Below are 17,898 nucleotides of genomic sequence, written 5' to 3'. Positions count from 1 at the left end.
CAACCACAATAGTAGAAACAATGGAAAAAAGATGACTGCCAGATTGTCTTACAATCTTTTAAATCACTAATAGATTTTAATATATTCAGCTTAGGAGCCTATGTGACCTCTGTATCCCTGTAGATCTGAGCTCACACTCTGTGGTCATGAGTGGGAACATTCCAAGCTGCCCCAATATCAGGACCCATCTTCCTCAGGTGTAGCATAGAGTATGTTGTCCAGCCTCCCTTCGGAGGATGGAACATTCTCTACCGTTGTTGATCCAAGTTTCGAGCAAGGTCCTATGGGAGGGCCCACAAAAGGGTCTGTTTGTTTGTTCCTGATAGAGATGACCAGTAACAATGGAGAGACTGATTTATTTGAGGTCTAGGCCCATGTGATGGGATTCTTATGAGTATATGATGGTATACTGGGACCCGGGTGGTGGCACACCTGGTTGAGGCAAGGACCCTGGTCCCCACCTGTAGGGAAAAGCTTCATGAGTGGTGAAGTAGGGCTGAAGGTGTCTCTCTGTCTCTCTCCCTCTCTAAAACCTCCTTCCCTCTCAATTTATGGCTGTCTATCCAATAAATAAATGATGATAATTAAAGAATAATTAAAAGAAAAAAGTTACTAATACAATGGTAATTACAGATTCTGGATTCATCAAAGCTAAAGGAATATAATAACTGTTGCCAGCATCAGGGAAATTTGTCACAGAGCCTAAACTACAGACATTGTCCAGTGTGGGGTTTTAGTTAGTTTGCTTTTGCTTCCTTAGGAAATCTGCAGAGTTTTGATACAATGGAAAAGGGGCAGAAATGCACAAAGTTTTAATGCTTTGACTACATTTTAAAGAACATATAATCACTCTTAATTCTTTCCCTTTCATTAAACTCTCAGCAGGTAAGGAAAGGGGGTGAGAAAACTTTGGTGGTGGGTGCAGTGTGTGAAACTACACTTCTGTAATCTTAAAGTCTTTTAAAGCACTCATGAATCACCAGTATAAAATTAAAAAAAAAAATGCTAGTAGGTAGCCAAAACAACATGACCTCAGAATTTCATTATAACCCTGTCATATTAATTTAGCTATTGCTTATCTTACAATGATCAAGTTCAATACTAATATTTCAAAAATGATATACCAAAAAGCTAGGTATTTCAAACCATTACTTAGAAAGCTTCAATTCAGCCAAGATTTCAGGATTTTTTTTTTTTTATTTTTTTTCAACCAACTTTAATACTTTCCTCGCATTGCTTTGCCACTTCTTGAGGCATTATAGAAACTCATTAAAATAAATTAGTATATGTAATAAATAGATTTTGCTTTTTAATTTCCAAGCTTATAGCACTAGAGGTAGAAATGTATTCATGCATACTTAAACACAGGTTCAGAGATTAGTTAAAATTAGAAAGTTAAACCCTCTAAGTTAAGTAATTTAAATAATTTTTAATGCAAAGTGATTATTGGGAAAAATGATAACTAAAATCATGTAGAATGATAATAACACTTAAAGAGATATTGGACATTTTATTCTTTTTTATGACACCTGCAGACCTGCTTCACCGCCTGTGAAGTGACTCCCCTGCAGGTGGGGAGCCGGGGGCTCGAACCGGGATCCTTACGCTGGTCCTTGCGCCTGCTGTGCTACTGCCTGACTCCTGTATTGTGCATTTTCCAACAATAAAACTAAGACACCAGAATGGAAAACTTGTCTTCTGGTTAGTTCAAATTAGTTGACTTGCTAAAGTAGCAAGTCCTGAAGAAAAAAAACTGTACCAATTTCTTGTAAGATGTAAAAAGGAAATGTCTATTTTTTATTTCTGTGTATGGCTCAGGGTTCTCACACGTGACCCCCACCATTCTTCATTCTCAGGGTGATGCTTATATTCTTTTCACTTTAAAGAGAGAGGAAAGATAGAGACAAAAAGAGGGAGAGACATGGAGTTCCCCCCCCATACTATGGGGCTCCCATATGGTGCTGACACTCTTATTTATTTATTTATTCCCTATTGTTGCCCTTGTTGTTTTATTGTTGTAGTTATTCTTGTTGTCATCATTGTTGAATAGGACAGAGAGAAATGGAGAGAAGTGGGGAAGACAGAGAGGGAGGAGAAAGACAGACACCTGCAGACCTGCTTCACCGCTTATGAAGCGACTCCCCTGCAGGTGGGGAGCCGGGGGCTTGAACCGGGATCCATACACCGGTCCTTGCGCTTTGCACCATGTGTGCTTAACCTGCTGTGCTACCGCCCAACTCCTGGGGCTGACACTCTTGAGCCTGAACCTTACATACAGTAAGGCACATTCTCCACCAGATATGCTATCACTTGACCACAGTTTTAGGATTTTAATTCATTTAGTAATATTTCAAACATGATTTATTTTAAGTATTCTAGTCTTGCTTGCTAAGCATCATGTCTTATGTCTACATTCCTGGTATTCCCAATCATGAAGAAATAACATAAGGCAAGGATTGGAGCAAAGGCTGAGGTGGTGTTAATGTGTCTACATATATATAATTTTCTAGTTACAAATAGAAACATATCTTCCCTCTGTCATGATCCTAAATTTAAAAAGTACCATCAGTGGGAAATGACTCGGTGGATAGAGAGAGCTTAGCGCTTAGATATCTGAAGCCCCAGGTTCAGTCCCAGGCACACCATATCATAGAAAAATGTTTGCACCTCTCCTCCTCTTATTCCATAAAATCTTAAAAGTTAATCTGTAAGTTAGTTTGAATATCCAGGAATCAAGCTATATCATATATATGGCAGGTCAAGCTATATTATTAGTATGTAAAATATTTGTTTTATCTTTATGAGTGAGAGGTGCTGAGAGAAAGAGGCCAGAGCATTACTCACCTCTGGCATGTTGTGTTGGGGTTTGAAATGAGGCTTTCAGAAGCTCAGGCTTAAATATCACACTGTCTCCACAGCTCTGGATCAAGCTACATTAAACAGAATGTAGTTTTTCTTCTCTGACAAGAAAGAATTAGATTAAACTGTATGTTAAATATCTAGTGAGTTCTGCATATTTATAATCAAAGGTAATTCGCATTTGAAAAAATATTCTATTTTAATATGAAAGAACTATCAAGGGTTATGAAGCTACGAGAAAAGGAAGTCTGAGCATGAGTTTTCCTAGCGTATAGGACTTATCGCCAGTGATATAGCATTGTTCTTTTAATTAGCTTTAGTAAATACATGTTTTTGTTTTTCTTGTTTATAATGAGCTACAAAGTTAGAAAAATGCCCAGATAAACCATTAATTTTAGGGGGTCAATGGCATAATGGTTAGTTATGCAGAGACTCTCCTGCCTGAGGCTTCAAAGTCCCAGGTTCAATCCCCCACACCACAAGTCAGAGCTGATCAGTGCTCTGGAAAAAAAAAAAAAAACACATTAATTTTACATATAGTACATAAATCTTGTAGAAATAAATGAAGCAGGCATTGAAAACATTTGACAATATTAAATATCATCCATTCATGAGATATTCTACTTTTTATTTCACTAAAAACATTTGTATACACCAAATATACCCTCTGGAAACTAGTCTGCAAAAGGGATAATCAAAATCAACTGCCATGTAATTTAATACATACAACTAGTAAGTCTGACCTCAGTAACAGATATTAACTATTTGCACAGTCATACAGAGGAGAATGATGAAAAAAAAAAACCAAACTAGACAGATGGTAGTCATCTGTCCTTTCATATTACTGACACATATCTTTATCTTATGAAATAAGCCTGCAGAAGAATAACGCTTGAAAGCAGTACATACAGATGTAAACCGTTATCAACAAAGAAAGTAAAGTCCTTTGTCCTGTCTTCATTGGGAACGATGTGCAGCTCTTGAGTTCTGGCATTTGTTTCCTCCAGAAAACTACTCACCATGTTTCTAACTTCAGCTTAAGTATGGCTGAAAATTAGTTAATCTCGCTGAGGCAGTGATGTAGGAGAATCTGGAGCCTTTTCTGTAAATACTCACAACCTTTTGATTGATAGCACAGTTTAACCTTCAGTACTAAAATATAATAATCTGAAGCATATTCATTGTTGACGACAGGTCAACACAGCATTCCAAATACATACAGTAATATATTACATTATTTTTAAAGCTAATTTTTTTTGCCATTTTGGCAAAAACCAAATAGTAAATTAAATGTCATTATGTATCTCAAAGAAGACAAGGCATGAAACTCATCATTTGGCAGACTACAGATATGTCCATTTAAAATAAATGTCAATAAATTTCATTCTCATGTAAAATTAATATCTCTTCTTCTTCTTAGATTTTTGGAACTTCTGGCTATATTCATTTCCTTTGTTATTTTCTGCACTGGTATCACTATCACTGGTTTGCCTCTGCCTCTTTCGTTCATTCAACTGATACAAGCCAGAGTCACTTGGTTGTGGGTAAGTCCATTCGTAAGAACTGGGTCCAACCTCTAGCTCATAATTCAGGGAGAAAGACAAAGATGACAAAGATGTGCTATTAGGAAGTGGTACTGGCATCTCACAGTAAGGATGTTGCAGCCCTGGGGTATAGGTGTGCAGTGGCTGTGAAAGAAAGACATTTATCTATCAAGACAAAGTCAAAAGTTAAAAACAAGCCAACGGTTTGCATGCCTTATACAAACAAGTCTGAGGAAACCAAACAAAGGTGTCAGTAGCTAGACAGTAGGGGAGTCTTTATTGTAGTATTTTTTTTTTTTAATGGTTAATGTTAAGATTCAAGGTAATACAGTTTTCTACAATGTAGATCAAGGCTATTTGTCTTCCAGAAGTAATACAAGTTTTATGTGTAGTTTTATTTTTATTTTTTTAGTTGTCACAATAAACATTTAAGAGTAAGACACAATCAGATAATATGAACATTTATCCCCCAAATAGTCAAAATATTGTCATTCCAACATGAAACCGAGATACTTACCATCTTCTGAAAAGAAAAATAATCTTGAGGTAAAGCTGCGTTGTTCACTGGAAAGAACTGTGCAGGGAATGAGGATCTGCCTGTGACATCTTCGTTGCTGCGGGGATATAGAAGAAGTGGAATGAAGTTCACATCCCTGTTCGTGGTGTCTTCAACAAGAAAAGACAACTTTTCATAATTCAAAGATCTTATGGAAGTGAGTTCCATGAGTGCTAGTTAACTTTCATTAAAAAACAATTAGATATGCTGACAATTTAGTGAAATGCATCTTAGGATTCACTATACGCCTCTCAACATTTTGAGTCACACTTGCCTTTCTGATAGAAAAACTGTAAAAAAAACACACACACACACATTTGACAAAAACGTTAAGCTATGAAGAGAGCAAAGAAAATTCATTCTTTTATGCATATTAAAAGCAGAATAAATACTCCCAGAGGGACAAAGACTAGGAAAGCCTTCAAGGGAGAGGAGAGAGTACAGAGCTCTGGTGGTGGGATATGTGCCCCTCTTATCCTATGGTCTTGTCAATATTTTCATTTTATAAATTAAAAAAATAGCAGAATAAAGCTAGACGTTCCCTCCAATTTATTTTTGAAAGTACCTTCCTTGTTATCATTCTCTTTCCTAAATGAAATATACTTTCAGAACATGTATTTACTGATTTTCCCTCACACATTAATTAAGATAGTAGAGAGCCCTAATTTAACAGCTGTGTTGTCTTGGTGAAGTCCCAGCTATGCCAACAAAACAAACGAAAACAGTGTTGTTTTAAACTTTTAAGTGTGCCATTTGCTTCCATTTCCAGTTTTAAAAATACTGGCCAGAATCTATTGCCAGTTATCACTAGACTACTTGCTCCACAATCTTAGTAGATTAATAGTTTTAATATGAATAGTCTTAGTCTTTTGGGTAGGGAGCTGTCTTGGAGAACGAAATCAGTACAGGCAGGCAGAGGCATAAATGAGGACCGGAGAGCATCAGGAAGCAGTCAAGCAGATAGTGATGTGAATTCTAAGTATAGTGACATAGCCACCAGCAGAAGAGCAAATCTCACTAAGGAAGGGATTAGAGAGGCGCCAACTGTCAGAGACAAGTAAACGGGAGAGGCTTGAAGCCACTGAATTACAGATCAGAAGGATCCTGATAACATTCAAGAGAATAGCTTCCCTATAACAATAAAGCTAAAACATAAACGGGAAGTAACACTGTGGAGGAGAAAAAAATTTTCGGTGAAAGAGAACACAATACAACAGTTTTGTTACAAGTCGGGATTTATAGCAACCAGAACATGTGTGTATTAGCATATGATGATAAAGAAACATGCTATAAGTATGATGAGGTCTTTATTATTTATTTATTTATTTTATTTATTTATTCCCTTGTGTTGCCCTTGTTGTTTTATTGTTGTAGTTCTTGATGTCGTCATTGTTGGATAGGACAGAGAGAAATGGAGAGAGGAGGGGAAAACAGAGAGGGGGAGAGAAAGATAGACACCTGCAGACCTGCGAAGTGAAGTGACTCCACCTGTGAAGTGACTCCCCTGCAGGTGTGGAGCCGGGGCTCGAACCAGAATTCTTACGCTGGCCTTGCGCTTCACGCCACACGCGCTTAACCCACTGCGCTACTGCTCGACCCCCTATTTTATTATTATTTTATAGGATAGGACAGAGAGAAATTGAGAGGGGAGGGGAGACAGAGAGAATGAGACACTTACAGACCAGCTTCATGGCTCATGAAGCATCTGTGCTCATTGAGAAAAAAATGGTGTTTTTTTTGAAAATGATATTTTTGTCCTTTTTATTATAATTGGATATCACAATGATTGGCTTATCCTTGCATCCCTAAGATAATTCTCACTTGCTCATGGCCTGTGATTTTTTTTTTTAATGTATTGTTGTTTGAGTTTACTAGTATTTTGTTGAGAATTTGTGTATCTGTGATCATCACTAAATTTTAGAATATATTGAAAATTTCCATAGAGAGGTGCTAAAATACAGAAAAAATAAATAGTAGAATGGCTTGACATCAGAACGCTTTTTCAAACTTTATGTTATAACAGTTTAATCTTTGTCACTTTGGAAATCAGTTACATTCTTCACTGAATTATATCTGAAATACAGATAATAGTACCTCTCTGAGGCCTTGGATGCACAAATACCTGAATACCCAAGAAAAACACACAACAGATTATATAAAGTCTACAAATAGAAGTTGATCTCACACTGCTGAAAACTCATAGAATTACTAAGTATTTTTAGTTGAACTTGCTAATTTTATCCTATGTGTGGAAGTAACGTTTTACAGTTGTCCACAATATATTAAAACTCGTCTGAACATGAAAACTTACTTGCTTGACTTGCCTTTATGAAAAAACAGTCAAATTACCTGTAGCTGTATGAATTGATCTTTACACAATTCTCAAAACTTTGGCTAGCAGGTTCAGAAGATCGAGAACTTCCTATTAAGGAAAGGGAACAATAAGGGTGGGAGAGATAGCATAATGGTTATGCGAACAGACTCTTATGCCTGAGCCTCCTAAATTCCAGGTTCAATCCCCCACACCACCATAAACCAGAGCTGAACAGTGCACTGGGGTTTCTCTCTGTGTATAGCTCTCTCTTTGCGTCTCTCTCAAAAATAAAAAAATAAATAAAAAATAAATGAAACAATAATTTACTTCATGATGTAATCTTTGTAGTTATAATAAACCTAAAACTACACATCAAAATTCCACATTTAAAAGCTACATACAAACTTTTAATCCCTCAAGTAATACTTATGCTATATAGATAAAAGTATAATACATGTAATGTGACATTGTTTACATTGCTACACATGACTGATCAAGCTTTTCCAGAACAATGACCCTGTGGATTCATTATACTGACACAAAAAAAATTATCTTCTTGATTTTTATACACACCTATAAACAAAATGTGAGAAATAGTGTTATTTGTCTCTGATATATTATGCATGAATTCTCTAAACGTGACTCACGAAAGTCAATGAAAGCTAACATAAGATGATGGGTCACTGATAGGGGTATGTCAGACATAATGTTCTAGTCTATTCTAACAGCCTGTATAAGTCAGCTAGCTAGCACTTTGGAACATGGCCCTGTCAATTTTCTTTGCAAAGACAATGCAAAAGGAAGGAAGGAAGGAAGGAGGGAAGGAAGGAAGGAAGGAAAGAAGGGAGAAAAACACAAACGGAAGCATGTTTCCTTTGCAACAAGGAATTGCTTGTAATTCTTATGTTCAATACAACAAGAGGATAAAAAAAAAGAAGAAGACAAAGCATGCAATCATGGGGTAAGTAATCAGCAATCCTGGAAGCAACACAACCACTGCCAATGGTGCTCCCGACGTTTAAGTACTACCTTTACCAGCCCTTGAAGACGTGAAAGGGCTAGAGTAAGAAAGTGCAACGTTCTCTGGGCACTTGATCAAAGGTGACAAAGTACTAGGCGTGTAGGCAGGAGAAGGCATTGAAGGCCATCCATGTCAGGAAGCTTTCCTCCATCACTCTTCAAGCTTACTGTGCAGCTGGCCAAAGCTCTTACAGACACTTGGACCCAGGGCAGTATGTTAACATGGTTTCTCCAGGAAGAGGACTAAGTCAACTGTCCTACCTTCCAAACATTATTTGATAGCACATGCAGCCTTGCAGTACAAAAGCTATACGCTAGGCTTCCACAGTTCACTTAGATGTGCTTAATTTGTCACATCCAGTGGCCACTGCCATACCTACTTGCTAACTGACACTAAGATGGAACATCAAAAATGTTGATGTAGAGGAGATGCTATCCACCCTTCATGGAATATGATGTGTTTCACGTGTGCAGATGTGCCCTAAACGTTTACCAGAGACCACACAGACAACTTTTGGTCTTTTGTTACATAGAAAACATAGTGTTTACATCGCTGAGAATAGCACAGATATTAAAGTACATTTGGAAGATATGTAAGTGACAGGACCTACCAAATCGATACTGCACATTAATTGGCTTTCCATATAAACGGATTCCATTCAGCAAAGCTATGGCGTAAGCCACGGATTCTGGGTGTTTAAAACAGACAAATCCAAAAGTCTTGGGATTCCCATCTCTGTCTTTGCATATGGTCACTTTGGTTAATGGTCCAGCCTGGAAGAAACTTAAAAGAATTATTTTCTCATAAATCAAAGTATTTCTTTACACACAGATCCGTTAAGTATATTTAGCTTTCTTTTCTTCTTTTTTTTCTCTTTCTTTTTGGTGGTGGTGAGGGAGGAATGGTATTGGGGCCCTCACATTTGAGCAATTCCATAATTCTTGGGCCAACTTTTTCATTCTTTTAATTTTACATAAAGAGATTTAAAAAGCAAAAGGCGAGGGATCACAACCCACCCCATCGTCTGTAGAACTTTCCCTGAAGCTGTGGTGGTACAGGGATTTGAACCTATGTTGGTATGCTTCTAATTCTGCTTCTAAAACCCCCTTCTGTTTCATTTGGTTTAATCCCCCCTGCTTAACACTGTATTCTATTTACATAACCACTGTTAACTAAGCACCAGCATGCCTGCAGGGCATTGGTTTGATCCCACTCAAAGCTGCGGTCTATTTACATAAACCACTGTTAACTAAGCACCACCCTCCCTCCAGGGCATTGGTGGTTCAGTGGTAGAATTCTCACCTGCTCCGCCCCCTCTCCTTGTCACACCCTGATTTGCACCAGTCACTTTTCTCTCCACCCTCTCTATGTCACATCCTGTTTCCACCCTACTTGGCCAGTATATATATATATATGGACAGGATTTGTGTTTAGGATGGCTTAGATTGCATTGTGTTCCTCATGAATAAAGAGATACTGCGTACAGCTCAGCCATGAGTCCCTGGTCGTCTGTCTCCCGCTCGCGAAGCCAGCCTGGCAAACCTAGGCCCTTGCTCCTGATAAGGCATATATGCTTTAAAGTGTGCTCTCCTCCAGGAGATTCAACTTCAGACTAAAAAGAAGGTGCTAGTGAAAAAATTTTCATATAACTCTAGTGATAATACACTTTACTAACACTAAAAATCACATATTATCCTAGTTTTTTATATCTTCCAGTTCATTAAGGAGATACCCACAACATTTAAAACCAGACATTTCAAGTAATACTCCCAAATCTTGAAAAAGAACAGCTAATCTGATTGACTTTAAAAAACAATTTAGAGATCTTTTTCAGTCGAATATTAAAATGTTACTTTATTTCCATACAAGTTAACATTATATAACATTATTAGATGGAATCAACTGAAATGAAACATACAGTACTGTTATAAAAATATTGGCAATGTTCAACTATAGTCTAATTTTTCTGTAAACAGATTAAAAACTTTTATAAGATAAAGTAAATGATCATGTATTTTAACATATAAATCTCATTTGTGAATCATTCGTAATGGGAAAATATTTTATGTAGCATGTTTGAAATTTTTTAAAAATTTATTTATTGGGGAATTAATGTTTTACATTCGATAGTAAATACAATAGTTTGTACATTTCTCAGTTTTCCACATAACAATACAACCCCCACTAGGTCCTCTGTCATCTTTCTTGGACCTGTATTCTCCCCGCCACCCACCCCAGAGTCTTTTACTTTGGTGCAATACACCAACTCCAGTTCAGGTTCTACTTGTGTTTTCTCTTCTGATCTTGTTTTTCAACTTCTACCTGAGAGTGAGATCATCCCATATTCATCCTTCTGTTTCTGACTTATTTCACTCAACATGATTTTTTCAAGGTCCATCCAAGATCGGCTGAAAACGGTGAAGTCACCGTTTTTAATAGCTGAATCGTATTCCATTGTGTAGATATACCACAACTTGCTCAGCCACTCATCTGTTGTTGGACACCTGGGTTGCTTCCAGGATTTGGCTATTACAAATTGTGCTGCCAAGAACATATGTGCACACAGATCTTTTTGGATGGGTGTGTTGGGTTCCTTAGGATCTATCCCCAGGAGAGGAATTACAGGATCTTAGGATAGGTCCATTTCTAGCCTTCTGAGAGTTCGCCAGACTGTTCTCCACAGGGGTTGTGTTGGTATGCATGAGACCCCTTCTGTTTCATTTGGTTTAAATCCCCCCTGCTTAACACTATTCTATTTACATAACCACTGCATTCTATTTACATAACCACTGTTAACAAGCACCACCCTCCCTCCAGGGCATTGGTGGTTCAGTGATAGCATTCTCACCTGCTCCGCCCCCTCCCTGTCACACTCTGATTTTCACCAGTCACTTTTCTCTCCACCCTATGTCACATCCTGTTTCCACCCTACTTGGCAAGTATATATAAAGACAGCATTGTGAGTTTTAGGGTACTTTAGTTTAGCTTAGCTCGGCTTAGATTGTGCTGCGTCCTGCATGAATAAAGAGATACTGCGTACAACCCAGCCATGAGTCCCTGGTCGTCTGTTACCCGCCCATGAAGCCAGCCCGGCGAAAACAACATAGCCCGGCGAAAACAACATGGTTGGACCAATTGACATTCCCACCAGTAGTGCAGGAGGGTTCCTTTGACCCCACACCCTCTCCAGCATTTGCTGCTGTTACCTTTTCTGATGTATGACATTCTCACAGGAGTGAAGTGGTATCTCATTGTTGTCTTGATTTGCATTTCTCTGACAATCAGAGACTTGGAGCATTTTTTCATGTGTTTCTTGACCTTTTGGATCTCTTCTGTGGTGAATATTCTGTCCATGTCCTCCCCCCATTTTTGGATGGGGTTATTTGTTTTCTTGTTGTTGAGTTTGGCAAGCTCTTTATATATTCTGGCTATTAGCCTCTTGTCTGATGTATGGCATGTAAAGATCTTCTCCCATTCTGTGAGGGGTCTCTTGGTTTGGGTAGTGGTTTCTTTTGCTGGTATGTTTGAAATTTTATTATTTTATTTTATTTTTTTGCCTCCAGGGTTATTGCTGGGGCTTGGTGCCTACACTACAAATCCACTGCTCCTGGAGGCTATTCTTTCCCCTTTGTTGCCCTTATTGTTGTTATTATTGCTGTTGTTGCTGTTGGATAGGATGGAGAGAAATTGAGAGGGGGGGACAGGAAGCAGGAGTGAAAGACACCTGCAGACCTGCTTCACCGCTTGTGAAATGACCCCCCCTCCCTGCAGGAGAGGAACCGGGGGCTCAAACCCTGATTCTTATGCCAGTGCTTGTGCTTCGTGCCACGTGCACTTAACCCACTGTGCCACCGCCTGGTCCCCACGTTTGAAATTCTTAGGTAGGTACATTACTTAAGAGAGAAAAATTAGAATGGTTTTATATTTTATAACTGTAGAATGTTTTTCCAGAATGCATAATTAAAATGTAATAATAAAAATTGGATAAAAAAACCATTCCAATTGTACCCACTCTAAAGATTGTATTTAGCAACAGGGAGTTAAAAAAGCAGAGTCAGATATTATAGAGAGTGCTAATTACAAGGAAGAAAAGAGTTATATCTTCACACTAATTCGGAGAGCCAGCACAAGTAAGACTTAATAGCTGGGTCAAAGATCCTGGTTCCAACACAGGGCTTCCCATCTTCAGGGGGTCATTTTGCAAGTAGTGGAACAGATCTGCAGGGGTTTATCTTACTCTCTCTCTGTCTTCCCCTCTTGTCTCAATTTCCCTTTGCTCTATCCAACAACAGCAGCAGCAACAACAACAACAATAACAGCAACAACAAGGGAAAAGAAAAAAAAAATGGCTTGCAGACACCAAGCCCCAGGGATAACGCTGGGGGCATACACACACACACACACACACACACACACACAGACTTAGTAGCAAATAATTTCTACAATTTAAATGTAATTTAATGATTGGTTACTTTTTTCTTAGAGTTGGAAAATACATATTAAGAACATACTTTAAGGGACTGGGTGGTGGTACACCTAGTTGAGCACACATGTTATAGTGCAAAAGGATATGGGTTCGAGCCCCTGGTCCCCACCTGCAGGGGGAAATCTTCACGAATGGTGAAGTAATGCTTCAGGTATTTTCTGTCTCTCTCCCTCTCTATCTCCCCCTTTCCTCCCGATTTCTGGCTCTCTCTATCCAATAATTAAAGATAATTTTTTAAAAAATGTTAAAAAAGAACATACTTTAATCTGAAAAAATCTGAATCATCTTTAGTATGACGCTGTATCTCTCTTAAGCTTTGCTTTTTCCTAGCTAGCTTGTCCTTCTGTCTGGCTTTCAGAACCACCTTATCAACAAATCTATTTTTCTCACTCACTCTTCCTTCATGGAGATTGTCTCCAGGAGATTTCTTTATGATTATACTTCAAACTGAATCTATCTGAAACCAAATTCATTCTCTTCACTTTTGAAATATCTATCCTAGTGTTTCTTAGTCGAAAGTCTAACGATTAATCTCACTATTTCACATCAAAAAATAACTGGAAATTTGAAAGAAACTAAAAATAAATAAAATATCCACAATGGTAAAGCCAAATTTAATGGGCACTTTCCCATTCTGACATTACATATGGAAAAATCACAAAAGAACTGAATAGACTTTATATGTTGTGAATTCTACAAATTCAAAGATATATAAAAGCATATCTTGAAAGAAGAAAGAAGTCTTAAAAATCTTTGCTGTTTTTATTTATTATTCAATGATAGAGACGGAAAGAAATCAAGACAGAATGGGGAGGGATAGAGATAAAGAGACAAAGAGACCTCACCACGTGTGAAATTTCCTTCCTGCAGGTGGGGATCAGGGGCTTGACCCTGGATCCTTGCACATTGTAACATGGACACCTGACCAGTGCCACTGCCCAGCTCCTACAAAAGTATTTCTAAAGACAAAATTCGGCATAAAGACTTGCTTGTAACAATAAACACATCAGTATAATCTTTAAAAGCAACAGCCCAACACATAAACAGTGCTGCAGAGTCTGCAAGGCTTCTAAGTTTGTGTCTTTTTAATGACAGTACTGCCTTGTTTACTGTAGCAAGATCTCTCAGAATACATAAGAACTAAACGAAAGTTTTAAAAAAAAAAACATACTCTTGATTATCTGATCAGTTAAAAGAGACGAACATTTTGTTTAGGCACAAATTAGAATATATGCTGTGTGTGGTGTTATCAACCCCTGAATCTGACACAGGTGAGTCCCAAGTAAGGAGAAATAAGGAACAGGCACACAGGGCTTTCAGCCTCTGCTCACTACTCCCCCCACCGCCTCCACCTCCCACTGCTATTTAGAAGCTTAGAATCAATAAAGTCTTCAGGGGGGAAAGCCTAGATATATTTTTCTGTCTTCCTATTTTTAATTTGGATGCCGGGATAGCCTGAGGGTACTTCTTCCCGAGCTAGTGCTCTCTGGGTTGGAGAGAACTCAACTGGAGCTGATCTAGGCTGCTGTGTGGGAGAGGGATCAGGAACGCGTGCTGCACCAACTTCCGCAGGAGATACACTCTGGAACTCTCGGAGCCGGAAAGCAATTTCCAAGTGTCTTTAATCAGAAGAGCAGCTGTTTTTATACTCTCCAAGTAGGGTGGAAACAGGATGTGATATAGAGAGGGTGGAGAGAAAAGTGACTGGTGAAAATCAGAGTGTGACAAGGAGGGGGCGGAACAGGCGAGAATCCTATCACTGAACCACCAATGCCCTGGAGGGAGTGCTTTATGTAAAAGTGATTTATGTAAATAGACCAAACCTTTGGATCAGTAAATCCCTATATAGGCATATGGATAAGAAGAAGCCAGGGGGAGATGGCAACTACCAACAAATTTGGAGTGGTAAGTTTTATATGGGATTGGATGCAAAATATAACAAGTAAGACATAAGCTTTATCACAGATAGTTAGAAGGGTAAGAATACACATTTTCAAATCAATAGTTTTTTTTTTTTTTTAATAAATGTTTTAAGAAGGGAACGAGTGGAAGGAATTCTGTCAGACTATGTGTATATACAATTAGCAGAGCGCTGCTTTAGAGTCAAATGTAGAGACTCTGAGAAGCCAAATAAAGCCCACCCCCAGCTCAACTTCGGCTCTGATGCTCATAATCAATAATGGGCTTGCTACTGTCTCACTCGGAACCTGCCCTCACTATGATAGTGTGTGTGTGTGTGTGTGTGTTCTCCATGGATAAGGGAATAATCCTGATAGATTGCAATGCACATTTACATGGTCATAACCCAGATATTGAAAATATGTGGGTCACTCAGAGCAGTGACCCAGTTGAGGGGAGTATTGTGATATACTAGTTCCCTACACTAGTAGGGGAGAAGAAGAGAAGAGAGAAAAGAGAGGGAGGAGGAGGAGGAGGAGGAGGAAGAAATGGAGGAGGAGAGGGAGAGAGGGAGGGGAATAGTGAAAGGGAGAGAGAGAGAGAGAGAGAGAGAGACAGAGAGAGATACTAATCAAAAGCAAAGACCTGCTACGTTAGCAGAACATACTAGCACCTTGTAGACGTGGTAGATAGACTTCTGAGCACATATTTTTGAGTACAGTCTAATACTGAGTGTTTCATGAGAGCAAATCTGAGACATCTGGACTCAACCTATATCCCTGTGCTGCTAATCAAATCATATGCAGGTACTATTTCAGTGTGAATTTTCCTCTGGTGGTAAAACTGTATCATAGTCGGCTTGAGTGACGGAGAGCCATGGAAGGGACAGGGAGATTGAGTGAGATAAAGCAGGCCCACGCCTAGGTATCTCTAAGCTGCATGTCATGCAGACTTCTGATTCCTACAGAGAGCAGCCTGACAGCCTGCACCAGCTCCCTGCTGGTGACTAGAAAAGACTAGGAAAGAACACCCACTCACTGATCCTCCGCAAGTAAGTGATTATAAAAGAGCTGCAAGCCTGGTTCTCTCTGGTGGACGGTTAGGAGAGGCACAGGGAGACCATATCTGCTGATATGCAAAAATAAACAAACAAACAAATATGTAAACAGAAAGAGGAGAAGGAGAAGGTGAGGGCAATGGAGAAGATCCCAGATAACAGCATTCGGTTTGAAAACTCCTGTCAACCAATGCAAAATTTTTGTGTAAATGAATTATCGAACACTTCCATGTTGAATCCTTTAAAAGTTCTGTCTTGGGCTGGGAGGATGGATCGACCTGCCAACGCCCACTTTCAGTGGAGAAGCAACTACAGAAGCCAGACCTTTCACCTTCTGCATCCCACAATGACCCTGGGTCCATGCTCCCAGAGGGATAAAGAATAGAAAAGCTATTTTGGGAGGGGATGGGATATGGAGTCCTGGTGGTGGGAACTGTGTGGAGTTGTACCCTTCTTAACCTATGGTCTTGTTGATTTTTTTTTATTCTATAAATAGATCAATAACAATAAAAAATAAATAAAAGTTTCCTATCTTATCCCTAATGGAGATAAGACTGCCCCCTCGTGATGGGTTTGGATCAGAACTCCTGTCCTAAAGTAAATACTTGTTGACTACTACAGTCAGATAGACTAGACTACAGACAGTCTAACTAGATTACAGACAGTCTAGTTAGACTTCAGGAGAAGTTTTTGTTTTTACACTTGTACTGATATTGGTATTCACTATTACGGAAAGTAACAGTGGTGCCAAATATTCTGCAGGAATAGCCACAGATTTAACTCTTGGATCTGGATCTGTATATATATGTATTTAACCCTGGTAAGTGCATCATAGTGTAGAGAGTGTCATTCCCACCCCTTTTAGAAAAGAAAACTGAGAAATGGTATGCATCACAAACTATTGTGTTTACTGTCGAATGGACAACATTAATCCCCCAATAAAGGGGAAAAATAATAATAAAGAAAAAAGAAAAAAAAAAGCCTATTCAATGTGTGTGTCCAGCATGTTAGTAACACTTGCTATGAGCATCCTGACGAAGGGCGGAATAGCTATATGGACCCAGTGACTGAGAAGCAGGTGTGTATACAGCAGGCGTATGATCACAAGAGACAGGAAGCTTAATCTTGGAGGTAACTGAGACTCAAAAAAGGGAAAAAAGTTTCCAGAAGATGCGAGTTTACAGGTAATAATGGATTCCTCAGGGAGCCAACGAATTATAGTCAAGATTTTGGCTGTCCAAATCAGCACAGATCTCATTTATTATGCCAGAGTACATAAATAAATAAAAAATAATAAACAGAAAAAGCACAAGGGGGTGGGGTGGGGAAGGTTGTAAACAGAAACATTTACACGGGTGCCTTCAGTTCCTCGGGCTGTATGTAAGATGTGCAGGTGTCCATGGCCCGAGGAGGCCATGACGGGGCGGCTTTCTGTTTGGCCCAGGCAGACAGACCCAGGTCCCTCCCGGCAGCCTGGCCTCTGAAGAAGCCCTTTCTGGGGATGGGAATGGAGGTGGAGCCAGGCACCGGCTCCCCTGGCTCTGCAGTGGGGGAGGGCCACCATGAAGTCACTTCCTTCCTCGGATGCCCACCTGGAGGTGAGTGCCCCTGGGGGTGGGGATGGGGGGTGGAGAAAGGACCACCCCACCGCCAGGGCACAGATGGGGCAGAGGGTGCTGGGTGACAGGTGGCTCCGGCCACCCCGCCCCTCCACCAGCCGCCTCCCTCGCCCACCCTCCGGGCCAGCGGTACCTGCAGGAATAGCTCGTAAAGAATCTCTTCCCGCACCCGGGCCTCCAGGTTCCCCACGAACACCGTCCGCTCGGCCTCTTCCCGAGTGGGGAACATGCCTCTGACCGCAGCCGCCGCGGAGGAGGTGCCGGGGCCGCTGCTTCTTCCCGGCGCTGCGGGGCGGCAGGGCTGCGGGGCGGGACCGGGGCCGGGACTCGGCGCCAGGGGCGGGGCCAGTGCGGGTCTGCCGGGACCCCCGGGCCCCCGGACCCCCGGACCCCCGGACCCCCGGACCGCAGGACCCCCGGACCCCGGACCCCCGGACCCCAGGACCCCCGGACCCCCGGACCCACGGACCCCAGGCCCCCGGACCCCCGGACGCCCGGGCCCCAGGACCACCGGACCCCCGGACCCCAGGACCCCGGACCCCC

At 40.3% G+C, this 17,898-nt stretch overlaps 1 protein-coding gene across 1 annotated transcript; it reads right to left on the bottom strand.

Annotated features, from left to right (window-relative positions):
• Nucleotides 1-4,200: 4,200 nt before the first annotated feature.
• RBM11 (RNA binding motif protein 11) lies at nucleotides 4,201-17,614 on the bottom strand. The gene is made up of 5 exons (XM_016192711.2): nucleotides 17,489-17,614; nucleotides 8,905-9,067; nucleotides 7,309-7,381; nucleotides 4,921-5,017; nucleotides 4,201-4,547 (listed from the first exon to the last, which is right to left on the bottom strand). The coding sequence occupies exons 1-5, from the start codon at nucleotides 17,582-17,584 to the stop codon at nucleotides 4,257-4,259; spliced, it is 720 nt and encodes a 239-aa protein (XP_016048197.1). The 5' UTR covers nucleotides 17,585-17,614; the 3' UTR covers nucleotides 4,201-4,256.
• Between the last annotated feature and the right edge of the window lie 284 nt (nucleotides 17,615-17,898).

The sequence above is a fragment of the Erinaceus europaeus genome, chromosome 14 (genome assembly GCF_950295315.1).
Source record: "Erinaceus europaeus chromosome 14, mEriEur2.1, whole genome shotgun sequence".
Classification (NCBI taxonomy): Eukaryota; Metazoa; Chordata; class Mammalia; order Eulipotyphla; family Erinaceidae; genus Erinaceus; species Erinaceus europaeus.
This window is presented reverse-complemented; position numbering and strand designations above follow the sequence as displayed.